Below are 27,706 nucleotides of genomic sequence, written 5' to 3' on the forward strand. Positions count from 1 at the left end.
CTTCTGCTTCATGGTTAATTTATAGTTTTTATTATTGGCATAGTGTGTTTAACACCCAGCACTAAGAAACTGCAAAGACAAAGGCTGGGAAATGGCCTTTCAGCTGACAGCTATGGGAAGCTGCCATTCCCCGCAGGCCAGTCACAGAGTGGGAAGTGAGATACTTCTTGCTAATGGGAAGGAGGATTTTGCTGACGGGAGGGAAATGGTGAGGCTCAGGAAGATTTGCTGCAAGCGAGTCTCTCAGTCACTTGTTTTCTTCCTGTTATCTGTGAGTTTTTGACCCCTTTTAACTCACACCTTCTGATAGGTCTTTCTCTCACCCACTCCCATTTTCCTCCTTTACCTATTCACCATTTTCAGGCTTTTAAGCCAGTCTCACCCCGGTGTCCCTGGCAGGCCTGGTCATCTCCTGCCTCACTCCAGGCAGCGGGTTGCACGTTGCAGGCAGTACCAGTCTTGCCTCCTTTTCTCCAGGCTTGGTTTCTCCTTCTGCCTTTCCCTCTTCTTCACTCCAGCCTAGACTCTTAGTTAACCTGGATCTGACACACTGGGAGACTTGGGCTTCCCTAGGGACAGGCAAACTGCAGAGTAAGCAACAATAAGCCGTTCTCTTTGGCAATCTCTGTTTTTACACCTAGTTCTGAACTTTCAATGAATGTTGGGTAAAAGCCCAAATCAAATTTCTACATCTAGATACCATTAGATGCTGGGGAACTTCAAATCCCAGTACACGTTTTGCTGAGCTGACTCCTCAATATCTTCCCTAACAGACTAAACTCTTGTACTAATTTTTCTTAATGCCACTTATCCACTGAAGTTTAAAGCTGAACTAATTAAATACATAACTGGATACAGTATCATGTGTAGGTGTAGAAACACTAATCTATAGGATTAACATAGTATACTACATTATTGTCTTTAACTCAGAGGGTTAGCAGAGGAGCTCTGCCGTCAGGAGTTCTTTGCTCCCTTCAATTATACAGTGATTAAAAGAATAAACAAAATCCTTGGGATCTGCATTTTTGATGGTCAGGGGGTTTTTTTTTGCTGACATCCTGATTTCTCTGTTAATAGACTGTTTTCAGTTTTAAATTTGCAGTTAAATAAATGTTCTGGTATTGGCATTTGCCTAATTATGTTTGACAATCAATATACCAAAACACCTCTGTTGTGGCATTTAAATCCATATATGATAGGGCTAAAAAGCAATTTGGCCCCTTTTTGCACAGAATTGGAAATACAAGTTTGAAGAAAAAGTAGTTGAAACACAGGCTTTCTTTTCTTTCTTTAAATGCTGAGATGCAAATATGGAGATCTGTGTTTCCCTTAATGCTTTGTTGATGCCAATAACATTTAGAGCAGTTTGAGGAGAGGAGTCTCCTACCCTGCTGGTAAGTATATGTTGTGTCATGGGTTGTAGGGAAGCTGCAGAGCACAGGTCGTGGCAGGTGCAAACAGCTCAAGTCTCAGCAGGTTGAGAAGACTGAGCTTGTCTCAAAGTAAGATACTTATTTTGAACTGTAATGCTCTTTTTTTGTTCTGACAGGCGCAGTAAGTACAGTAAGGCTAAGCAAGAGGCAGATGAGGAGAAACACTTGAACCAAGGTAAAAGACAGTGGTGACTGGGTTTTTTGATTTGGTTCATAAAACATGTCCCATGTTCTGATGCTTGGGAAATAAGGGATGACACTTCTTTTGAGATTAATATGTTTTTGTTTTCCTCTCTTGCAAATATCCTTCTTCAAAACTATGTACTTTAGTAACAAGGAAAATAGAATCATAGAAGGGACCTTAAAGATCACGTACTTCCAAACCCCTCCATGGGCAGGGACGGCTTCCACTAGACCAGGTTGCCCAAAGCCCCGTCCAACCTGGCCTTGAACACTGCCAGGGAGGGGGCAGCCACAGCTTCTTTGGGCAACATGTGCCAGGGCCTCACCACCCTCACAGTGAAGAATTTCTTCCTTAGATCTAATCTGAATCTACCCTCTTTTAGTTTAAAACTGTTACCCCTCGTCCTACCCCTACACCCCCTGATAAAGAGTCCCTCCCCATCTTTCCTGTAGCCCCCTTTAAGTACTGGAAGGCCACTAGAAGGTCTCCCCAGATCCTTCTCTTCTCCAGGCTGAACACCCCCAGCTCTCTCAGCCTGTCCTCACAGGGGAAGTGCTCCAGCCCCTGATTATCTTCGTGGCCTCCTCTGGACCCATCTGAGCAGGTCCATGTCCTTCTGATGTTGATGACCCCAGAGCTGGACACAGCACTGCAGGGGGGGTCTCACAAGAACAGAGTAGAGGGGGAGAATCCCCTCCCTCAACCCGCTGGCCACGCTTCTCTGGATGCAGCCCAGCACACAGTTGGCTTTCTGGGCTGCGAGCACACATTGCTGGCTCGTAGTCAGTTTTCCATCCACTACTACTCCCAAGTCCTTCTCCACAGGGCTGCTCTCAATCCACTCATCACCCAACCTGTATTGGTGCTTGGGATTGCCCTGATGCATGTGCAGGACCTTGCACTTGGCCTTGTTGAACTTCATGAGGTTCTCATGGGCCCACCTCTCCAGCCTGTCCAGGTCCCTCTGGATGGCACATCCCTTCCCTCCAGCGTGTCAACTGCACCACACAGCTCGGTGTTGTCGGTGAACTTGCTGAGGGTGCACTCAATCCCACTGTCAGTGTCACCAACAAAGATGTTAAACAGCACTGGCCCCAACACTGACCCCTGAGGAATGCCAGTATCTGGATAAAAAGTTTTGAGGAGACAAACAAGAGAAAGGTTCATCCAATTTTTCCATTGTTCCTTTCCACTGAAAGATATCTGGTTTTGGCCAGTGATATCTAGGCATGATTTCTTCCCCACAATATTCTGCTAAAGCAGGTTCTGGGTGGACTGGAGGCAATCCTGCAGGAAAGGGAATGTGAACTTTACTACCCTTTTTCCATGACTGAATCCTGCCATTACTTCCGTCTCAGTCATCTAGGTATCAAACCCAGGACCTGAGCTCAGAACTTCTTGGCTCCCAAAAGGGAAGTGGGATGTGTTTTAGTCTCACAGGTCCTTAGACAGGCTATTGGCCTGGTAGTGGTGGTAGTGATTTGTGAAGCTCATTTATTGGCAAAAGCTTTATTCCTTACGTCAACATTGGGAAATGTTAAATGTTTACATTAAAAAAAATTGCATCGGGGCAAAAATACATTGTCCTTCCTTCCTTCATCAGTCATTCCTGGCTTACAGTACATTTTTATTGTACACTCTCTTTGCTGTTGTGTATCATTAAGGCTTCAGTCTCATATGTTCTGTGTTCAGCAGCATGTAGATCAGTGACTTCAAATACAACATTTCTGCCTTGCAGGTGTTAGAACATATGTGGATCCTTTTACATATGAGGATCCAAACCAAGCTGTGAGGGAATTTGCCAAAGAAATTGATGCCTCCTGCATAAAGATTGAAAAAGTTATTGGTGTGGGTAAGTGCCAGAACTTTTGCATTTTTTTCTGTAAATATAGTTTTAAATTTGGTTTTAGGAAACATGGGATCCTATGATTTTTACAACAGTTCCCCCAAATGAGCTGATATAACAGTTTGTCAACACAAGTGTGTGCTTCGTGTTCATGACCATGGATTCTTGTGCCTTTTTCCTTAAGGGGAATTTGGTGAAGTATGCAGTGGACGTCTCAAAGTACCAGGAAAAAGAGAGATCTGTGTTGCTATCAAGACTCTGAAAGCTGGTTACACTGACAAACAAAGGAGAGACTTCCTGAGTGAGGCCAGCATCATGGGACAATTTGACCACCCCAATATCATCCACTTGGAAGGTGTAGTTACTAAATGTAAGTAGGTCATTTTCATGACAAGGTCAATTTGGAAGTCACTGAGAAATTAAGTCTGTGGTGGTGTGTACTGCTTTTTTTTTTTTCTTTTTGCCCTCTTTCCTGTGAAATGACAGATGGAACAGATCCACTGATAGCTAATAGGAGGAAATCAGTGCAGGACGAGTCATTAATCTTCTTGTCAGCTATAAATGGGTTTATGGTTTCAACTGATACTCTATCTGTAGGCAGCTTGTACAAGATTTTGTAGGGGGAATTAGTACTGCAGGGGTTGGCTTTTTTTTCCCCTTCTTGCTATGCCAAGCAGGCATCTTTCACATCTTTGCTAGACTGAGCTGATTGTTACAGGATAGGCAAAAGCAGATGGTGAGCAAAGAATTTTAAATGGTTGGGGGAAAAATACCAAAACAAAACTACAGAGTCATATGTTTAAGGTACAAAGCACAGATGTAAGGAGCAAGCCTTTGAAATGAAGTCAGCTATTTTAGTGTGAAACTTTATTATTTGTTTTCTCTGATTTACAGGTGCGATAATTTCACTCTGCAGAATTTACCTGGCTGATCTTTTTGTTTGTTTGGTTTGGGGTTTTTTTTAAGTCTGTTAGTGTTCACTGTGCCATGAACTCTGCCTTAGAAAGAGAATGACAATGCTCACTGGATGCTGTTTGTAGGCTAGAACTGAAAATACACCTGTGAGACAGATGTGCTTGGGTCTGACTTTATAAGGTGCCACTGGATGGTGTAGTTATTGTCTCTATTCTGACTGCCATAGGTAGCATGTTCGCAAAGCCTGGCGCTGATTGCTAATCCTGAAAGATCCTTTAGACGTAGGGTCTCATGCTCAGGGTAGCAAAGAAAGCAGACAGTGATCTTTGCGTGGTTCTGTTAAAGGGTGGAATTTGTGAAGTTTACCTTCTGCAGCTGATTGTGTGCATGATGAATATGAATGCAGGGTATTAATAGTGTGAGGAATTAAAATTAGATATGGATGAAAAGTGAAAAACTGAAATATTACTAGAAGAACAAAGTATCTTCCGTAGAGGGTTGTCAAACCCATCAATACCACTGAAAAACCCTGTCCCTCTTGAATGTCAGTAGGAGCCGGATGCTTCTTACCCTTGCTCATTTCTGTTTCCCTCTCCTAGACTTCCTTCTCTCACAGTTGTTGAAAATGGCTCATACAGTGTGTCACTATTTGCTTTTCAAGACAAATTCTGCTAGGGGAAATAGGGGTTTGGACTAATTTTGACCATTGTTTACTGAGGTCCTCCCTCAAAAGTGAAATTAAAAGATAATACTCTGTTTAAATTTTGAAGGTCTGAGTCTCTCTCTTTTTGTTGTTGTTGTAACAAAGTGTGTGGTCAGGCCAGAGTGTTTGCTACAGTGATTTTTCTAGCACCTCTGTAAAAGAAATGCAACGGGAATCCTTGTGTTGAAATCCCACCGAGGTTGGAAAGCCCCGAGCTGTTACAGCTGTAGCAGTTATAAATGACTGTGTGCATTTGCATAATGCAGTTGTCACTGAATTAAAATGATTTGAAATTTTCACCGAGGAGGTGGTAGCCTGACCCGAGAATGTTTCATTGCCTGGCTCACAGTAAGTGATGCTTCTGCAGCAAGCCAGCTTGGTTACCTCCGAGCTGGTGTGTTTGGTAAACAGGACTGCTTAAGAAGACATTTATCTCAATTTCTCCATAGGTTTTCTGAATGCTGTGATAAATGAGTGCATTTAATAAACTGAAAATTAAAATGTGAGACAAATAGTGGTGTAGATGGGGGTTGAGAGAGGCAGCAAAAAACCATGAATACATTATTGGCTGCTAGTCAAGTACTTTAATAATTGACTCACTGATGGTAACTTCTCCTCTCTCTATCCCCCTCCCCTGCTAAAGAAGTGCCTGAGTAATGAAATTAGATGTTAATGCACTGAAAGAGTCTCCCTTTCTTCCTTTCTACGTTGACATAGTATCTTTTGATTGAGGAAGGTTAATTAAAACTCATTTAGCTGTATTTGTTCAGTGGAAGGGTTCCGGTCACAGTTGCAAAGGATAAATGAAACAGTGACATATGCAGATTTGGTTGGATTTTTTTCTCTTTCTACCAAAGAATGCTTGCAAAGGTGATTTAGAAGGAGAATGATGTTTTATCACATCCCTTTCCTTAAGGGTGCAAGTACTCAGCCAAGGTCAGTAAGCACTTCATCCGGAGCAGTTTGTTTTATGCAATACCATTGCTTCTCTGCTGCGTTCATGCAAATCAGAAAGGGTTCAGCTGCCAGACTGGCATTTCACAGGCATGCCAGTTTGCATGGGACCAAAACAGTAAGAGTTTTGGTATCAGCTGGGAAGGTAAGGAGAAGTAGGCTTGCAAAGGATAGGTTGGGATTGAAAAGGTGAAATAAGTAATGATGAGTGAAATAAGTGATGTATTGCACATAGACGGTGGTCTAAGTGAAATGATGTAAAATTTTCAGTATGGCCAGTCCTTATAGCATATTGTTTTCTAAACAAAAAAAAAAGGTTACTTCAAAAACAGGAGTCCCTGACAAATGAAGAGAAAAGCATTGTGGTGAAAAAGGTAGAGGTAGAAATAATTAGGGGAATTTTCAGTGCTTCAATGTTTCATGGTACAGTAATTTTCATAGCTGATTGTTCTGGAGCAGATACTTGCTGGTGACAGAAGCAAGGAAATGTTGAGTAGTTCTGATACCTCTGATACCAAGACAGAATTGATCTATCTACAGTCTAGGTGACATGTCCATTGAACCCTTCTTTCCCCCTAATGTTCCCTGCTCCAGGGAGTACAAAAGCAGAGTTTCTCTGGGACACTATCTTTTATTTAGGAAGAAACTCTGTAGTTCCTGTAGCTGAGGAAGGGTTGGGGTTGGGGTTGAGGGAGGAAGGGTTGCCATGCCAGCCTGGCACTGATCATCAGGTGCTCCCTTGGCTTCAGGTGAGCTTAACAGTGCTCATCTTGGGACCTGACCTTTGCCATTCGAGCTTTGGTATGTCACTTCTCTACATCTCCCATTGCTCACTTTTAGAATGAAGATGACATTGGACCTATTTCTTCAAATATCTAGATGCTGAATATCCAGCATGATTTAACCCTGTGAAATAATTAGTGTTACTTGTACGTACTTAAACGTTTTCAGTTTCAGCATTGTGTGACTTGGTAAAGCTCTTAAAGACAACATCAATCATTATTTATGTATTTGCTGTTGTTTTAGGCAGGAAAGTGCCTAGAAAACATCCCCATGTCAGTAACATTATATTACATTTCTCTTCAGATTGCCCAGCTTGGCTCTCTGTATTGCAGCATGGAAAATTGAGTGCTGCTGAATCACTGTGCCCCACATGTGACACAATTCATTGAATCTTTTATCCTGTGGTTGACTTCATGAGGCAAATGGCTTTGGCTCATTTATAAATAACGAGAGACACAGGATACGAATTCAGGACAGAGAAAGTTGAGAGGAACTGCTTGTATTTTGCATTCTTGAATCCAGTTGTCTTGGAATACCTTGTAGCTGCTGACAGCTTCTACCTCACCTAAAGTGTTCATCTTTTGAAAGACGCTGAGAGACCAAAACATTCACAAATTCCATTTTGAAAGAGGAAGGCTTGCTAGTCTGCAAGCAATTTAATTACACTAAAGATTTTTGTCAAGTTTGAACAGATCTTTGTTTCTTAGCTCTCAATTATCAATTCATATGTTCCTTAGAGAACAGGAGCCACGGTAGTTAAAGACCTTGTCAATGAGTCAACCAAAGGGTTAACCTTCCAGATGGGGCCCTTTAAATGTTTCTGTTCTATAATATTTCTTCTCTTGCTCCCCACAGCTGAGGCATAAGCTCGGTGCTTTTCAAATTAAATTAGATTGTGTAAGCCAGGTGTCTTGGCAGTAAAATCATGTGCAACCCATTTTTATCCCATTAACATCGGTGTTCATCAAGGAATTGTGTTTTTCTTTCTGCGAACTCTAGGTAAACCGGTAATGATCATAACTGAGTACATGGAGAATGGCTCCTTGGATGCCTTCCTCAGGGTAGGTGATTTTTTCATAATAAGCTGAGGAGATTTTATACTGGGAAACATTTTCTGATTTTCATTCTAGTTCTTTTTTTTTTTTTTTTTTTTTCCCAGAAAGATACTGAAAATTCAGCATTTTCAAAGAAATTATGTTTGTACTTGGGAAATTCTGTTTTCTGGTGCTGCTCCCATTGAAAACCAGAATAAATGTAAAGTGGAAGAATATACAATAAATGTAATGTTTAAAATAGCAGGGTCTTAAATAATCCATGTTTAATGGGAACAGTTCCGATTTGCTCCATTTTTGAAAGCATTGCAATGCTATAGACTCATTAAAATCAGATTCATTGCAAACTGGATACTGCATCATTGGAAGCTGTGACAGAACCTCTGGGTTTTTACTTTACTGGTGAATTATAGACACTAGTCAGGAGAGTGAGGAAATAACATTGCATTTTATTTGAAAGAAGATGGGAATCCAGAGATACACTCTTTGCCAATTTCAGCAATGGCAATAATGTAGCTCTTAGCTTAATGCTCTGTGATTTTCTTCCTTTCCCCATATGCAGAAGAATGATGGCAGATTTACAGTCATCCAGTTGGTGGGGATGCTTCGTGGCATTGGCTCAGGAATGAAGTATCTGTCTGACATGAGCTATGTGCATCGGGATCTAGCTGCCCGAAACATACTTGTCAACAGCAACTTGGTCTGCAAAGTGTCTGATTTCGGCATGTCCCGGGTCCTGGAAGATGACCCTGAAGCGGCTTATACCACACGGGTAAGGAGGGAAAGAAAATATCCAGTGGATTTTCTTGCCTACATATTGGTTTTGTCTGAATGTGTGGGAGGTGACAATGGTTTGTTTTAAAATAATCTCAGTCACAAGTGAAAACCTATATCACAACCTAAAAATAAACATTGTCGCAGACTCCACAGCTAGTATAGATTGATGTAGTGATATTGCTACATCAGTGGCTACATCAGTATTTCTCCTTTGAGGATGTGACGCATCTAGTCCTCTGGTTCCTTCAGTGTGCTGGAGTGCATGACAGGAATCTGATGCCAGAAATTAGTACTTGGGCTTCTATTCCTTCTGATAGCTATAGACATGCATAACAATTTCCAAGTGGCTAGTCCCATGAAGGTTTGATACAGCAAGTGTAGATATGCCATCAAAAAAAAAAAATTCCACTTTTGCCCATCACAAAGTTAGTCATAAATTTGACCTAAATAATTTGGACTGGGAAAAGTATGAGGCCTGCATTCCCATTTTTTGTTTCTTTCCCATTTTATCTGTATTTCAGCATCCCACTGTTAACTAATTTTGCTAAAGCCAGTTTAATATGCTGCATGTGGAATAGTACTAATGCAAGCACTTCTGGCCACGAAACAACATCCCAACCATTACCAGCCTTTGTACCAATACCTCTGTAATTAACATGCATGCGAAGAAAAAGAAGTCAGAGTTTATAAAGTCTCCTTTTTTAATTGCTTATTTTCTTCGTTTTTAAATATCTGCCATTCTCCATCTGTTCTCCCTAGTGCAGAGTTTGTTTGCAGCACTCAGATTTTGCAGTTTAATCCCAACACTCATCCTTTAATGGATTCACAGTTCATTACAGGGAAGGATAGACTCATGTAGTATTAAATGCTGGCCAGCCTTGGTATTTCTCACTCATAAAGGTGGCAAGTGGAAGAAGCAGAAGCAGAGGTCTGAAAAGCTGTATTCAGGGAAATCAAAGTTTAGACAAACACACAAGGGCAAGACAGAAATGATTGAAAAGCTTCTCTTTGAATTTAATGAGTGGAGATATAGTATTATGTTTGCTCTCAAGAGTAAACTACAGGGAATCAATGACATTTGCTTTACAGTGCATTGTCTTCATTTGGTATCAGTAATGAAGGATCAGGAAAATTTGGATGAACTCCACTGAATTCGAGCAGCTAAATAAAAAGAGCTTATTGACAATTTTTAGAATGACAACCATGTATAAACAATGTCCATGCATCTGTGCCTGAAAGGAGGAATAGAGCTTTTTCATAACCAGAGACTATGCAATAGGAGGACATTTTTAAAGCATCCTTTTTTAAGAGAATGGTTTGTTCTGTTCCCCATTAGTAGTATAACTCATTAAAGACAGAGCATCCTATATCCACACAAGGCACATACTGCTACAACCTGATTCACAAAGGGCCTGATGCAAAGGCCAAAGAAGCCAGGAGAAGGACCCCTTTTGATTTCACTTGGCTTTGGCACGAGTCCATATTAAACACTTGAGAGAGATATTAGAACAATAAACCATTAAGTATGCACACACTGCACTCAGTTATGGATAAAAACTACCTAGAAGATTGCTGAGAAAAAGATACCAAAATAAACTTAATCAAAAAAGCATAAAAGCAAATGAAAAAAACCCTAAAACCTTTGTTCAGCTTAAGTCGTTCCCCAGATGGAACTGCAGGAAACCAAAAGCTCAATTAAAAACACCTTGCATATTAGCATAAACAAAAGGAGAAATCTCTGGCCTGGGATCACTCAGCTAAGGCAATATCAGATAAACAGGATGGAGTGAGTTCCTTTTAAAACAGTGCAGGACTCCAGTGGCCCAAATCAGATGCCCAAGTATTTTTATTTGTTTAAAAAGAAGTATTGTAGCAAGAGGCAGCTCTCTCCAACAGGTATCAAAAGCAGCCTTATACCGTGGTCTGGTGTTGAACTCCTCCCACAGGGACTGGGAGAGCCCAGAGGCTTGCTTGCCATCTCACATCTCTGGTAGGAGTTGGGATATTGCCCATGGGAAACACCACAGTATTCATAAATCTTCCCAGTTTATCCTCTCTTTATTTTACCTTTTTGAAAAGCAAAACGTTTATAATCCCATTTTTCTGAAACAGGCCAAACAGGTCAGACAGGCAAGCAAGGAAATAGTAATTAACAGCATGTACTTATTTGTTTTGTCAACTAAATCTCTTAATATATACTTTGTAAAACCCCTGGTTTGTTCTCATGCTTCAGCATAGCCCTAAGCAGAGATCTCTTAGAGGGCTGATAAAAATACATTTAACAATTTACTGGTTTGCCTCCTTGTGACTAAAGAAAACAGATGGGCAGCATTGCCTCCTGGTTGGATCTGACAGTTTTATGGCAAGAAAAAGAGAAAGTGGATGCCTTTTTAAGAAGGATTCTGGAATTGCATACAGAAAATCATTTTGTATTTTTAATGGCAGTGTAGAACAGTGTCAGCCACGCACATTACTGGGTTGGTGACTCACTAGCCTGTGGTTTCTTTTATTTGTGACAGGGTGGAAAGATCCCCATCAGGTGGACTGCACCGGAGGCAATTGCCTACCGTAAATTTACATCAGCTAGTGATGTGTGGAGCTATGGCATCGTCATGTGGGAAGTGATGTCCTACGGAGAAAGACCTTACTGGGATATGTCCAATCAAGATGTGAGTGTCCTTCTGAGCTTCCTCTTCCTTTTCTTTCCCTTTCCCCCTGTGCGTTTGTCCTTAGATGTCTGCTGATGTGTTTCTGTGTCAATTACTATATGGTTCTTCTGAATTCTGTCAATCACTATATGGCTTCTGACATTTACTCTAGGTTTTCAAAAGGATATCATGGGTGGTAGATTCCTGTTTTCTCAGGGAACCTCTCTGGAACTAACACTTAATTCCTTGAATACTTCAAGCCTGGTCTATGGTCAGGGAGTAGGGGATTCTCAAGTTAGGGTTTGCAGCTTGTGCGTGTATCTTTTTTCCTTTCTTTTTTTTCCTTTTTTTTCCTTATTTTTCTTTTTCTTTTTTTTTTTTTAATTTTAGGAAAAATATTATAAGCAATTAAAGTAAGAAAGAAGAATGGAGAAAATAATCATAATACTGTCAAGAGAGGGAAGATTTCAATGTTGATATTAAATCTTAACTTTATTGAAAATCTTTAAGAAAAAACACTTGAATTTAATGGGGTTTCCTGTTAGTAGTTAATTCTTCAAGCCCCAGTATGCTTATAATTCTTCCAGATGATTTTATTTCTTGTAGGATATGTAAAACAACGCATATGAAATCCAATTCTGATAATCAGTCAGAGCATTCTTGTGACAATTGCATAGCTGCCCCCCAAGGACATTAAAAAGCAGCTTTCCTAAATGACCATTCTTAAATTATGCATGTCCTGTTTAACCATACCATCTGGACTACTTCAGTGTCTTCCAAGAGGGAGCATGCACAATGGCTGCTATTCCAGAAGAGTATTTAATAATAATGCTAATAAGAGGTTTTGCTAATAGAATTTTTATTAAATGAAAAAAAATTCCAGTGAAAATGAGGCATAGATTATCCATAATTCTTTTCCCAGGGGATTTACAAACATATAAAGGAAGCAGAAAATGTTAATCTGAATATATGGTCATGGGAGTGGTTAAGTCATTTTACAAGTCATCTGCTTTCTTATGTAGAGCTGAACATTTTCAAAGAGCGTCTAGATGCGGATGGCATTTAATCTAAACAGGGGATATAATTTTAATTTCTTTCTGATGTGAAATGTCTCTTCTGGCACCCAATCTTGCCTTCCTTTGCTAACAGGAAGTCATCAAGACTTAGCAAGAAAATAAAACACCAGATGTGTCTCAGTTGTACCAGGCATGTCTACACAGCACAGACAAACGCAGAGCTAGTGTATTAGGCTGGTGTACACTGCTAATGTGTGGTGCTAGACCATGTCAAAAACCTGGCTTGAACGGGACAGCGAGAGCCAATATTACTGTCATTGCATCCTCTTTTTAACATATGATTAGACATACCATTTTTTTCTCCTTAACCATGGTGAGAGCAGTGCTTTTCACAACAAAGCAGAAGTAGATTTCAAATTATTCTCAGTGTCTGTTGAATCAAGAGAAATCAAAAGGATCTTCATACTTTCTGGAGCGGTGAGAGCCACTTTGTTTGTGGTTACTGAATAGCTGCTAATAGGGCAAGCATATCCCTCACCCTGTCCCCTAGTGGATTTTAGCCACTAATTGGACAAGACCAGAAAGAGGGAATTTAGTGCAATTCACTCTGTGTGCGCTCCTGCTCTCTAGTCTCATGGTGAATCCTGCCAGCAAAGTCATATCGATTAACGAAGACCTGAAGGCTTTTGGGTCATGTCCCTGTCATACCAGAACTGAGTCCTGCTCACGTCCTGTTCTCCTGAGAGGGCTAAGAAGCCATCAGAGTACTGAGCTCTGGAGCTCTTCTTGGAGGGTTTGAAATGACTTCAGCTTGTGAGTTTTTCTGGTTTCTATTAAACACGAAATGCATACTTAAGCTGCTGCGTTGGATCTCTGTAAACTTTCTTGATAAAGCTGCACATTATGCATTTCTTGGTTCAGAGCATACAATGGTGAAAGAACAAGTTCTCTACAAGGCCTGTATTACTGACAGAGATGAGCTAGCCCAGGAGGAGAGGGAGGAGGGGGTGATGTGCTGTACCCTTAAAATGATGGAGAAAATTTAATCTTCAACATATCACACCCAAAACTGATAGATATTAAAAATTTGCTGTAGAGCTGTTGCTCCTCCAATGCCCAGTCCAACAAAGATAGTTGCTTAATTCTAACCTGGGCTATTTTGTCATCCCTGTATTCCATGTGCTCCTTTGTGATACATTGCCCTGCTGTATCTGATGTCTGCTTTGAATGCTGTACCCTTTTAGTTTTGAATTGCTGAGGAGAAATGACAGTTCTGAGACCACCAACTGCCTGAGTCTGAGTGCAATTTTCCATGTTGTTTCCCTTAATTGTGGATTTGTTTCCATACTTCGGATTGCCCTAGGATAAATGGTACTCAGCTGGTAGATGTGAGTAGTGTCTGATGTTCTCTAATGCCTTCCTAATTGTGCCATTTATAGGTTATTAAAGCCATTGAAGAAGGGTATCGGCTGCCACCCCCGATGGACTGCCCCATTGCTCTCCATCAGCTGATGTTAGACTGCTGGCAGAAGGAACGCAGTGACAGGCCTAAATTTGGACAGATCGTCAACATGCTGGACAAACTCATCCGCAACCCCAACAGCCTGAAGAGGACAGGCAGCGAGAGCTCCAGGTCAGCTGTGCTTTTGTAATGGTGATGTACGAGGGAGCACAGTGGAGATGACTGGCAAAGATGCAAGTCACCTAAACTTCTGCGCTGGCGTTAAAGGGCACTCTGTAGCTCTGCAGAGCCAGACTGCGCAGCGGACGTTGGTGCAAGGGAGCAGAGGGGTTGTGCTGGCACACTGCTGAACCCCGCTGGGCACCCCAGACTCTCCTAGCTCTGTGAGAAGGAAAATTGAATGAGCAGAGCTGTTGCTGTTATCACACCAATGCTAGCCAGTTTTATAGCACAGTCTTAAGCATGTCCTGAAAAAGTTCTGATGCAGGCAAGCTCTGTCTGAAGACAAAGTTTGTTGCGTCTTTTCCCTCTCCCCCTAGTGAAAGGGCTTGAGTGGGTAGCCTTAATGCAGTGTAGCTAACAGGAGTGATGTGGTTTTCTGCAGGAAAAATACATCATCAAGTTTTATAAACCCTAGATTTGTGTAGGATTTGCAAATGAGCGTTACGGCATTACAGCCAACGCCTTGCGGGCATTGGGAAGGTGTGGATTAATTTTTATGTGAATTTGAATTTAATTTTGTGGAAAGCCAGTTTCATGTCTCCACCGATCCCACATTACATTTGTGTTTTGTTTTGTTTGCTAAGCATGGTATACCTGGTACGTGCAGAAGTGTGGTAGGAAGGAAACTCCCAGAGTTGTAGGGTAAAACCAAAATATCTTTGTTGGGACAGATCAGCAGTTTGTTTAACCTGGTGAAACACTACTGAAGTAATATGAGCTTTACTAATTTACACCAGCATTGTTCTATTTTTTTCAAATATCTTTGCTTTGTCAGGTAAATTTGCTTACAGCAAATATGGAAAAAAGCTTAAAAGAAAAGAAACAAGAGGAAGATAATGGGAAAATATTTTTCAGTAGAAGGGAAGGTACAAAAATATCCATTGGGCAATACAAAATTAAGTTTCTTGAATCAGTGAAGGAGTAACAGAGGTTCTGATTCAGCCTCCAACAGAACAACATCCTGGAAAAATATACTTTAATTTTTAAACTTGTAGGTCCCTTTGTGACTCTTGCTTACAATGTACATTATCAGAAGAGAGATTATTAACCCTCTGAGGCCACTATCACCACATATCTTCCAGATTGCCCTAACTGCATTGGTAGCCTGGCAAAAGTGTATCCACACTTGAGGCTTAAATAATTTACATGGTGAGAATCACAATAAGATCTGCTGTGATAATTTAATTTGAGAATCACAGTACGAACTCCTCCATTTTGATTTCTTTCCAATTTACAGGTGCTCTTTGAAAATATATAGATTTTAGAAAAGTTAATAGCCCATTCAGGGTCATTTTGTGTGTGTGTATGTGAGTTAATAGCTTATTCAAGGTCATTTCATGTTCATGGCTATTTATAGATCTTTATTTTTCTTCTCTTTGGAATATGAATTTCAAATATGCATGTAACATTATTAATATATTATATGACTTTATATGTGAAGCATAATTGTATATAATTAGGTTGCTATCGTTGGTCTTATGTTAGATACTACAGTAAAAGAGTTGTACCAAGTATTACCAGCATCTACTCGGTGCCTTAGGCAAGACATAACTATGCTATTGCACACATAATCGTTGATGATGCGCATTTTCAAATAAATTGCTAAATGATAATTGTTTTGGTTAGGTAGATAGTAGTAATTTATAATGGTTTAATAAAATTGTGATTTACAATATACATGAAATAATAAATGAGATATTAATAAGAGAAGCAAATTTTGTAAAAATAATTATTCACAAATTTGTGCAAGGGAAAATGAGAAGCACATTCCACAGTGCAAACAAAGATCAAAGCTTGCATGATTCCTGCCACTCCTGGCACACGCGCCGGTCAGGAATGGATTGATTAAAGAGGGGATTAACTCCCTGCTGTCCTGAGTTTGATTGAATGCACTGAGCTTGCCTTCGAACCTGGCTAGAAACAGGATTTATCTGAACCCACCCTGAGTTTTGCCCTCCAAACCAGTCTGGCGGGTTGTGAGCTCCCAGTTTCTTTGCACATACTTCAGTAGTGTTTCTATAGTTGCTGAGCTGAGGTCTGACACATGCAGGATTGGCAAGGTCTTGCATTGCTGCCTGTGAGATACAGACCCAGTAGGCTGAACACCTTCCAGCTTTGCCATCTTTGTTTTTTGAAATAAAAGCATTTTCTATGAACTTGGTTGCATCTGAGGTGGAAATTGTAAGCAGCGTTGCAGTTCAAATTAGATCTGAAAGCAAAAATAGAAACCTAAGGTCAAATTCATTCTTTGCAAAAATTGGCCTATTACTCTGCATTTCATTAAGTTTCTTGCATTGATTTATGTTGCTGTACAGAGAGCCACCAGTTTTTCTGGGCCAACGTCTATCCCTTACTTTCCCTAATCATTGAGGGTAATTGTCACAGAGACCAAGCTTTGGTTTGCAATTCATGATCCAGCTGACACCATTTCTCTGTCTTTCACTGTTTGTCATCCAGACCTAGCACAGCCCTGCTGGATCCGAGCTCCCCTGAGTTCTCGGCGGTTGTTTCTGTTGGTGACTGGCTCCAAGCCATTAAAATGGAGCGATACAAGGATAACTTCACAGCTGCTGGCTATACCACCCTAGAGGCTGTGGTGCATATGAACCAGGAGTAAGTACTCAGCGATATAACAAAAAAACTGGTAAATCTGGATTTAATCGGCCTCTTTTGCTTTGTGCTGCATATCATTACATTCATTAAAGGAATGGAATGCCTTTCATTTGGATGGAGGATAACTTTAAAATGCCTCCACAATGCCTTCACTTATTTAATTAAACATTTCTGTACATCTGCCTTGCTTTTGCTGTTGCTTGCGGTTGACTCTTAATACTTTTCTCTGTACCAGAGTCTGATCCACGATTCTCAGCCCCCTGCTTCTTCTCTTGCTTTCCACAGTGACCTGGCAAGGATCGGGATCACTGCCATCGCGCACCAGAACAAGATCTTGAGCAGCGTTCAAGCAATGCGCACCCAAATGCAACAGATGCACGGCAGGATGGTTCCCGTCTGAGCCAGTACTGAATAAACTCAAAACTCTTGAAATTAGTTTACCTCATCCATGCACTTTAATTGAAGAACTGCACTTTTTTTACTTCGTCTCCTTGCCCGTTGAAATTAAGATCTGCAGCATTGCTTGATGTACAGATTGTGGAAACCGAGCGTGTGTGTTGGGAGGGGGGCCTCCAGAAATGGCAAGCCGTCATTTTAAACCAGACCTGGAACAAATTGTTTCTTGAAACATACTTCTCTGTTGATCAACGATATGTAAAATACATGTATCTATATAAATATAAAATCACATTCAAGTTTTGATGCTATGTTTGCTGACAGATACTGTGCTTAAAAAACAAAAACAAAATTACTTTCCTTCTCCCTGTGACCCGTAGGATTACAACCATAGTGTTTTATTTGTGGGTGAAACCACCGTTGTGCATCTTTCACTGGAATGAAGAATCTGCCCTAGGATATTTTTTGCAGACTTGATGCATCACTAATACCTTGCAGAAACCTCAGTGAGAATATTATTTGGCTAATCAGTGCCTGACAATGAGTGATCTACCCATTTATGGGCTTGAGACTTGAAATGACCCACCTCGTGGATTACTGGGCAAAACTGGGGAGATTATTGGCCGTGCTGAAGCCTACCACTTAAAGACATTTTGTGAACATCTTGCCAGTAGTCAGCTGTGACAATCGTGGCTGTGGAGCTTTCAGACTTCTTTTCTCTTTCAAGAAGCGGTTCCCTTTGACACATGGAGAAGGTCAGTGGAAGTACAGTGTCCAAAATGTTCATGGTGCTTTATTTCTTAAACTGTGCTAGGATTTTATCACTGTTTTGGGGGGGAAAAAAAGGTGCTGTGGTATGTATTATTTGGGGTTCCCAACCCGTTTGTATAAACTTGTGCTGGTTACCCAGACTAATTGCTTTGTGTTTCCCATTGTTTGCTCTATTTGATGACAGTGAAAATTGCACTGTTTCAAAATCTGGTCTTGCTCTCAAGCTGTTGCATGTTAGGATGTGCAGACAAGGTGTAGGAGTGTGTCTTGTGGCTCACTCAGTTTAGTGCTAAGAGCTTGACCCCACTTTGCGCTGAGAGCAGCAGGGATGCCCTTATTTTTTGGGTGGAAAAACCCACACATATGGATCCCGTGAAAGTAAGAATAACCTTGTAAAGTACATATATTCATAAATGTACCAAGAAGAACAAAGGACTTTTTCTGCCCTCTCATGAGCAACAGCAGAACCAATATTTGTATTTTAGAAAGCTCAGTCTCGGTTGCTGTGCCAGTGGTTTTATGGGAGGGGGAGCAGAAAGATATGGAATTGTGCACGCTGCCTGCCTGGTTTTGCAGAGTTTGGGTGTCAGGCATGGTGACAGCTCTGTTGTGCATCAGTGTTACACTTCAGACACAGTGATCCAGTCTCATCAGCTGTGGGAACCAAGTTCACTTTTGAAACCAGCCCCATAGGCTGGATTATCAAGGCGGGTGTGGGTGTGAGTGCCAGGTGTAGGCTGCATGGCTGAGGTCTCAGCACCCCTCTGCAAGTATGGCAAACAAGATGGAGCATGACCTGCTTGACAAGCTGCCCTCCAACTCCTCTGAGAAACAGATGGAAAGTTGAGTGAATGAAAGCATCCCCTGGGTCACTGGGTGGAGGTGACTGCTATAGGAATGTGGTTGTCCTCCTTAGGTCACATAGGATAACGCTTTATCCAGTAAAGCTCTGAACACATTTAGGCTTGAATTTTATTTACATTGAAGCTTTTATTACTCTTTTTGAGTAATGCTGTGCTGGGTAGGAGGAGGATTTTCATGACACATCCTCTAGAACAGACATTGTGTTTCAGCTGTGCCAGGCACAATGTCAGAAAGGTGAGATTTATATTTTGATGGTGCTAAGACTGGTTCTTTGGTCTATAGTATTTTGGTCCCACTCCGCACCTGTCAACAAATTCAGAAGAGATTTAGTGGCTTTATATGCCAGATTTTTTTAATAATAGCAATTATTCTAAATCAAAAACAGCTCACTCAGTTGGACAAGTCACACTTACTGTATCGTCACTCACATCACTTTTTGTCACTTTTAACAATAACTTGCTGATTTTAACGACTAACTCTCCCTCACCCCCAACTTTCTCAGAAAACAACTTGTTCAGAATATGGGATGCTAAATGTGGATCCTGTCAAGTCATGACAGCTTAGTAAAAACTGTTCTGCAGTATTACTTATAAAGGCTTTTCCTTTTCAAGAAATTTAAGATTTCTTTAAAAAAACTACTTAAACCAGCATGTCTTAATGTCATTTCACCAGGCAACATAAGAAGTGGTTACTCATTTTAAAGACCTGATACTTGTACTTTCAGCGGCAAAAATTCTTTTGCTTCTTAAATGCAGAGAAACTTTAAATTTCCTTATGCTGTAAATCTGTTGCATTCTGCTGAGATTGTCTTTTTACGTAAAAACAAAATACACCAAATTTTCTGGCCAGTTTGTAAAATTGCTTTCTTGGAGTCTAGTAACAGTAATTCAAAACATTCCAATGTTTTTCCACACAAAATGAAAAGCTCTGTCCCTGTAGAATGAAAACTGTGAAGGCAGCTCAGGTGCCAGGTTTTCAGAACTGCCACTGGTGGTTGTGTTCCCTGTGATAAAATCTGGCCAGTGAGGGGCCATCCTCTTGAAAGTGGTTTTAGGTGGAGGGGAGCAGATTAAAAAAAATAGGTGACACATATAAATATATATAGATAGATTAAATATCTGTTTATAAGGTATGTCATGGAATTAAGACTTTGAAATAATGTGAGGGAATGCAAAGGGACAAGGAAGGCAAAGGGTTCTCACCCTGTGAGAACTGCTGGTTGTATTTGTCTCGCTGTCCCCAGCCGCCGAACCAGCCAGCGAGAGCGTGGCAGGGCCCTGCAGCCTCCTGCATTTGCCCTCAGCCCCCCTGTTTGTGTGAGAATTGCATCTCTTCCTACTTCCTTCTCTGTCCTTTAGTAAGTCCTTCTCCCCTCTCTGGGGAGAGGTTTAATTCCATTAACCTGCTGCCATGTCACTGCCTCACCGCGGCAGAGAGGAGTTCGGGTCTTTTCCTTTGATGTGGATCTGCAACTGCGCCAGCCAAGGAGGGGCTGGTTACATGCAGCAGTGCTTCTGCTGGGAAATCTGAGAGGAGGCATTACGGGCAGGCGTGCGTGTCTGGTTTGTTGCATGTTGTTTAATATATTTGTGTTTTCTCTTTGTGCAGGGAAATTAGATTTTGCTTTCACGGCCTCATAGCCCGTCCTATTGATCATATTGACCATGGAGGAACATAGACTAGACATGAAGCCTTCTGGATCCACAGTTGCGTCTTCCGTAGCACTGATTCTGGAAAACACACGCTGAACAGTTATCGGTCCCTGAAGAGAGCGTGACGTTTACTTTATCTTCCTTTTTCCATGCCACCCACTCTGTTTTTTTCTTCATTGAGAGATAACTAAGTTGTTAAGACTCAGCACCCAGTTGTCACTTGAGGAATGTACTGTGTCAAAGCCGTGCAGACTTCTGGATTTTTTTTTCCCCTCCCTTTCTGCTTTCTCTTCCTGCCTTCAGTTTTATTTATACATTTTGTTATTTTCTCTCCTCATCCCCCTGATTGTCACTGCTGCATCTCGGACGAATGCAGATGACGGAGCACTACACATCTTACCATGGACGCCAGGCCAGGTGCCGCAGCAAAGAACCCAGTTCCTGTGAGCTGCCTATATACATTGCTGAAGTGACATTTTACACAAAACGTGCCATTGCAGTGATATAAATATATTTTTTTTTCCTTGAGTGGATAATGGATTATTATCTCCTCTGAAAGGTGCGTATGTGTGCTTGTGTGCGTGTGTTTGTGTGCGAGTCACCTCGTGTGTAGAACTGCCTGTGAATGTGCCGAACACACCTCTGGAAGCGCAGGAGTCCCCTGTCATGTGAGAGCAGGCCCGTAGCTCTTGTCTGCAACGGTAGCAAGAACACACACGTGAAAAAATGTTTAAATTTCTGTATCTATAAGTGTATTTTTTAGCTGCCACACTAACCTTTATGCGTAGTTCTGCAGCCTGAAACAGGGGCAATTTCAAGTTAGTTTTGGAGTTGTGGATCACGGGATTTCTAAGGGTGCTAAAGATTTTCGTAAGTGTCATTTATTCGTACTAATGCCCTGTTTATGATCAAGACCGACCAGTCTCAATGGCAAGGTGATGGAGGCATCCATCTGCTAACCCTGAACAGAATTCTTAAGTAGTCTTTTTTATCTGCAAAAATAGGATTTTAAAGACTTGTTGAATGCGAACAAATATATGCAATTCTTCCATTCACAGAAGCACCTTGCTCTGTGTGCAAGCTGTGAAAACTTGTAATAATCAAACCACTTCATTTGCTCCCAGCACAGTTAAGGAACACAAATGTAACGAGGTTACAGTAGTTAGCAAGAGAGTTGTGAAATGTGCCCTGTTCCTCGTGCGGGTGATGGAGAGCTGGTGAGGTGCAGGGGAAGGCACGCTTCCTTCCGTGGCCCGAGGAACAGAGCTGCAACTTACTACCTAGAGAAGCTTTTTGTGTTTGGAGAATTCACCGTTAACGTGGTGCCAGCTCGTTTGAGCGGAGCTGTGCGCTAGAGCCCGGGGAGGGTCCGAGCGCTGGGCGCTGGGGGGGGGGCAGGCGCTGGGGGGACAAGGCGCTGCTCCCCGGGGCGCCGGCCGTGGCACCCAGGGCAGCGCAGCCGGCAGCCCTGGCGAGGGGCTGGCTCCAGCAGAGCCGGCGGAGGCCGGGTGCCCTCCGCTAGAAGAGGCTCAGCCTTGACCAGAGCCGTACAGCGGCGTCCCAGAGCTGCTCCGGCGTCCTCCTCCTTCCCTCCGCGCTGCCCCCCGCACTTGGCCTGCGCTGGGGCGGGGAGCGGCCGCCCCGCGGGGGGGCAGCGGCGCTGCCGGCAGCGGTGGGCACGGGCAGGGCTGCCCGAGAGGCTGCTCCGGGCGGGGCGAGGGCCGCCGGCTGCTGCCCCTTTCGGGAGAGGTCACCGCCAGCACTGTCCCGCATGCTCAGCCTCTGTTTGTTACGAAATTGTCCTGCTCACACACCACTGGTTGATGTTTGTCCAGGTTTCTTGCTGTACTAATTTTGTGATGGATCTTATGTATTCAAAATATATATGTATAAAATACAAAAGGCTGGTAAGTAACCAGTAAACAGGACTTAAAAAGCAGTATTTTTCTTTTATGTGACATTTTCATAACCAGAAAAAAAAATCTGAAATACTAATCAGACAAATAAAAAGAGAGTGCATTTATTTTTTTGTATCACTGCAAGTATGTTGGAATATGCAAGGACTGTGGTTAAAATTAGAATGTATGAGGCATATTATAATTTAGTTCATACTGAAAAAATCTAACAGCATTTCTTGGTTCGTGCATTTGAACGATCTCTGGGTTAGATATATAGATTTTTCTATTTTGTTTTAATTTGTAATTTTTTTTCCCCCTCCATGAATTTTAGGTACACATAACTTATGTCATTTATTTATGGTCTTTTATACCTAGTTTGTAAAATTGTAAAATAGCAAACAATGCAAACATTTGCATTTGAAAATAATAAAGTAGTTGCTGTACAAACCTGAAACGGACTATTTCTAATTATTGCATGTTTTTTTAATTTAGTGTTATTCCCCGACAGATACGAATACACAAGTCAGAGTAATAATCCTGGTGTTTGCCCCAAAGGGATTCATTCTCTTCAGTAGATTTCACAGGAACGCACTCCCCAAGTTCATTTAAAGTGCGTAACTCCCGTGTGTACCTTAAAGCACGTTACTTTTTCTTGTTGCCGTCCCGGATTGTGTGGTGTGCTGAATATTTGTAATGTGGGAAGGGTGCTGCAGTCAGGCTGACCTTGTTAACGATCTCAGTGATTTCTCCTTGGAGATCAGGTAGTATCCATGGGCACCACGCCTGGGAAAAACCTGCAGGATCATAATGTTTCATTTGCACGGCTGGGAATAGTCTCCCTCCCTGGTCTCCTGCTGTCTGAACTTTGCCTGGGGCCAGATGTCACCTTGGCAGAAATCCTACGGTTTTCGCAGCTTCCTTTGGGCCAGGGTTTCGCCTCTAATGTGGGAACCGTGACCTTGCTGCTGAGTTACTGCACTTGCTGCTCTGCCTGTGGCCTGCGTTGGCATGGGTTGGTGGGCTTGAGTTGGAGACTTGTGGGCAGAGAGGGAGAACGTGAAAGGAGCAGGAGAGAGGGGAGGGAGAAGCTGAGGGACAAAACACAAACCGGAGCCGTGTGAGCGTTGGGAGCGGCAGAAAATGGAGAGGGACGGTTTCTGTGACGAGGGCTCCAAGCCAGATACTGAGAATGTGGATATTGTGTGATGGATATTGCTGTGTAATGGTAACACACGTATGGGCGTGTGCCGTGTAGTCTGAGTGCCGAGGGTGTAATGTCCTTAACCATCGCGTCCTTACAATGATGCTGCTTAGTTTAGGATGTACAGGTTTTCTGGCACTTTCATTATCTGAGTTATATATGTACACAGTTCACTGGTACTGCAGAAAGGATGGTGGCTCCTCTACAAATTTTCTTAAGCTTTGACTTGTCTATTTGAAAAACATTTTGAACCAAATTCTTCTTGGGAAAGATTCCAGTGATGCCAGCAGAACCGTATCGTACAGTGCTGAAAAGGAAAGCCCTGATGATGACACAATTTTTAAAGCAAGTTCATTGTGTCCTTTTGTACTTGACAGAGTAAACCAGCCAACTGGGTGTTTCTCCTGGTGCCTTTATTCAGCCGGTCGGTGTATTAAGAGAGAATGTGTTATGGCTGGAAAAACAGATTCCATTTCATACACACAAAGAAGTTTTACCAATTATTTAGTTTTATTGTGAAATGAAAGGCAAACCTTTACATCTATTTGAAACAGTTGTTTCTTAAAATGTCCTGTGAGGTTTGAACACTTGGGTACTCTCCCTTCTCTTTCTGGTTCTCTGTTCTTTTTCCCTTTTAGCTCTCAAATCTAAGAAGTCATCCTATCATAACTTTTTACCCCAATGGTTTAATTTTCTTCCAAGTATATGGATTTTACTGAAGTATTGCCTTACCAAAAATGCATTCATTCTCTCTCTGCCCCTAACGCTTTCCACTCACTTATACAACAGTGTGAGGCAAGCAAGTCTATTTACATATAAAGCCTATATATTTGCATCTCAATGGCAATGTATATAGCTGCCCATGGACTGAGTATGGAGTAGTGCAAAGAACAGATATGGTTTATCTAGAGACATTGGGGCTGTTCTAGACATGTCAAGAAAAACAAAATGGTTTTTGACAATCGGGAAGAAAAAAAGAAAAGCATGTTATGCTCTAAAGCAACAACATGATTAAAAGTAGAGCTGCGTTTGAGGCCTTGACCTCAGTTATTTTACCCTTTCCCTTGCAAGGAAGTACCCTTGGGCCACTGACTGATTTTCTATTGAATGGGTTACAGACCTCTGACATATCTTATTTCTGGCAGTGGCCCTGAACATAATTCTTTGTTTACAGAAGCCTTTGAGAAAGTTACATGAATATGTAGACATTTTCTTTAAAAAATAAAATTAAAACCTAAAGCATTCCATTCCAATCAGCTTAGTAAAATGTATTCTCCATGGGTGGATGGAGAGAGTAGCCACAGGAATATACTACACTAACTTACTTTTATACATATATGCATATATGTATAGGGCAATTATATTCCAGTAATCTGCTGTGGATTACTAGCCTGTAACCAGACCAACAAAAGATAATGAAATCCTTGTTTTTATAGTGCTCTTGAACTTACTCATGATTCTGTTCTATAAAATCTTGTAATGAATTAAATGGGCTGAGGCATTTTGGCATACATTTTTTGAAGACTGTTTTTAAAAAAAAAAAGCACTGGTCAGCAGAACAGAACCACCGTCAGGAACCCTGCTCTCCTCCCATTTCTACTAAGGTAACCTGCCTCCCCTGGGGTCAATAACTAAAATCCCAGGGCTGGGCAGTCTAGGGCTGTTAGGCAATTACAGGTGCAGGTAGGTGCCTCTTGCCAACTTTTTAATGCTGCTTTGGAGCTGCTTAGCCGAGGGATGCAGCAGCTCACGTAACGAGCTCCCGCTTCCTGGTTGGATTTTCAGCCTTGCATTAAGTGTCTTGCTGATGAATGTTCCAAAATGTCTCCATCATAATCACCTGGGGGAGGGATTTTTCAGAAGCCTACTGTCACAGCAAGAAGCCAAGTAAGCTCAGAGAGGTTGGAAAGCCATGGAGGGACCTGCTCTGCTGCTCTGGTGCCTCTCACGCCTTGGAGCCTGCTGCAAACGCTGCCCTGAGCCAGCCTCCGTGGGAGCTGCCCAAGGCAGGTCCTGCCCTTGCAGGCCCTTCTTCATTCCTGCCTCCTGTGGCCTTCACAATCAGCCCTTCTCTGACACTAAAAATATTATTTGGATGGTGGCTTTCATGAAAGGTGTCGTCTTGCCTCCTCACCAGCAATGGTGGTCTGACCTGAGCATCTTGGCACCTGGCCTGAGCAGGGTCAAAGGTACGGGAGGGTCCTTCAGCGAGTGAGGGGATGGGTGGGTGTCCCCTGTCCTGGCAGATACTCTCTGAGCTCCCACTCATTTGAAGGCTGGGGGAAGGTCATTAGCTCTGGGACGGCATCAGCATTTAGGCTGTTCAGCAACTCTGGCTGGCCAAAGTCACACATGCTTTGAAAATGCAAACATCTGGGAGGTGAGCGGGCATCAGAGAGAGTTTTCGGTAGGTTTAAATCCAAAAGTCCCTTAAAAACTCCAGCCTCAAATTTTCAGAAGTGCTATGCAGCTCGGTGCCATTCTGTTACCATGTGCCAATGGGATCACCTGGAAACTCAATGGAAATCCCCAGGGAATTGAGGGAGTGCCCAACTCATCTGCTTACCTCATTAATCTGTGTCTGAGAGCTTACCTGGGACTTTCCAACCAGCAGATTTGCAATATATGACAAATATGAAAGCATTTACTTTCACCTTTTTGAAGAATCGGTTAAAACTCCCTTGGAAAAAAATGCTTCTGGAAAAAAAATGTGAGGTTAGAATTGAATTATGATGTTCCACTTAAAGAGGCTGCTGGGTTGATTGAAGCAGCATAATGTGAAAGGCCTAGGAAAGGTGACACTGACAATAATAAGAACGTAAGGATAAATGAGTTGATCTGGTCCCGCAGGTGGTATGAGCTGATTTCACGGGAACTGCCCTGACTTGCATCAGCTTAAGGATCTAGTCCTTAGCTACATGCTACATGAAACTTTAGGTAATTTTTATTTGTATTTTTCAGCAGAAAATATATTTTAAAGAGTGTTTTGGCAATGGCTCAAGTAGTGATAGCACACTGCTGTTGGTCTTTTTGTCTGTTGTATTTTTTTATGTGGCCATTACTCATGCAAATATTTGAAGTACATGTTTAACAATACAAAATAATGGTACCACAGACAGGAAGGTTTCTGTAGGGTCCTGCAACTCCTCTCTTTGTCAGCTTTGTTTTCAGGTTCATATTATGATGGCAGATGGGTTTTGTTTGGCCAAATGGTTAGGATTGCAACATGACGTCCTCAGAGACCTTTTTTGTCATTTTTGCAAACTCTCTCAGAGTGCTCCACTATGGTTGTTGAAGAGGCAGGACATCATGTTCGTTCACCAACTTTTGATCTCCAGTATCCACAGATGGAAGAAAGAAATGGAAAACTAAACAGCCCCCTCATGCCGTTAAATGAGTGTCAGGCTTGAGCAGGCACACACATACATGACATGCTCCCAATCATCCAACAGTCCAAACGGCCAGCAGCAGCTCAGCTTTTGCCAGGATCCAGGGTCTTTTTCTGACTTCATTGATCCCACACAGAGGGGAAGCAACGTAATAAGCTGGCTGTTATTTTTTTCAGAAGTACCAGCAGTGCAGTTTCTGTCATGTCAAGTTTTGAAGATTCACCCATGATGACACTGTTCCACACCAGTGCACTTGTGTGGTGCCTTCCTACTGCCCTGGGTGAGGTAGAGAGGAGAGCCCAAACCAGGGGCAGTTACTGAATATTTGCAGGCAGTGTCTCTGCTCTTACCGTGCCCAAGGATACTGCCTTCTTGAGTGTTACTGGCTTCAAAAACTGATGTCTAGAAACTTTTCTTACACAGATGTTGCTTTACTTTTCACCTGCTTTTGTCTCCACACCAGGCTGCAGCCTGCTAAGAGCTACTTTTGACTTACCCAGGGTTTAGAGGTGATTAGTTTTGGGGCTGATTAGTTTTGGAGCCACTTTATCATCCTGAACAGGTGGAAGAGATCATCAAAAATTTTTAATCAGCTTTGAAAGTGGGTGTAGTTGATCCAAGAACAAAAAGCATTCACCAACTGCTAAATCCAATCAACCGTGGGTGACTGATTACTTTTAGCTTTCTTAATTGATTGACTGTGGCATTTCTATGAAGGAGTTATTCTGAAACCTAAGGAAGTCCACACAACTGTTTCAATTCTGGGAATAACTTGTAAGTTATGTGTTAAACCTGTGTTTGAATTCAACAGTACTGAGTATTACAAGCAAAATACACAGATGGGTGTGCAAGAGCTATGCTGGATAAGAGTGGGTGGGTTTTTTTCTCTTGCTTAGTAACAAGCTAAATGGTGGGAGGAATAAGTTC

General features: G+C 42.0%; 1 protein-coding gene across 1 annotated transcript in view; it reads left to right on the plus strand.

Annotated features, from left to right (window-relative positions):
• The window catches only part of EPHA4 (EPH receptor A4), a 108,883-nt gene extending 86,240 nt beyond the window's left edge, over window positions 1–22,643 (plus strand). Inside the window, exons 9-18 of the mRNA XM_074877717.1 lie at window positions 1,550–1,608; window positions 3,356–3,469; window positions 3,648–3,833; window positions 7,818–7,879; window positions 8,433–8,642; window positions 11,167–11,316; window positions 13,751–13,944; window positions 16,453–16,608; window positions 16,894–17,759; window positions 20,248–22,643. Coding sequence (XP_074733818.1) covers window positions 1,550–1,608; window positions 3,356–3,469; window positions 3,648–3,833; window positions 7,818–7,879; window positions 8,433–8,642; window positions 11,167–11,316; window positions 13,751–13,944; window positions 16,453–16,608; window positions 16,894–17,008 — 1,246 coding nt within the window. The 3' untranslated portion in view covers window positions 17,009–17,759; window positions 20,248–22,643. The remainder of the gene's footprint in view (window positions 1–1,549; window positions 1,609–3,355; window positions 3,470–3,647; window positions 3,834–7,817; window positions 7,880–8,432; window positions 8,643–11,166; window positions 11,317–13,750; window positions 13,945–16,452; window positions 16,609–16,893; window positions 17,760–20,247) is intronic.
• The last annotated feature ends 5,063 nt before the right edge of the window (window positions 22,644–27,706 follow it).

The sequence above is a fragment of the Strix uralensis genome, chromosome 9, assembly GCF_047716275.1.
Source record: "Strix uralensis isolate ZFMK-TIS-50842 chromosome 9, bStrUra1, whole genome shotgun sequence".
NCBI lineage: Eukaryota > Metazoa > Chordata > Aves > Strigiformes > Strigidae > Strix > Strix uralensis.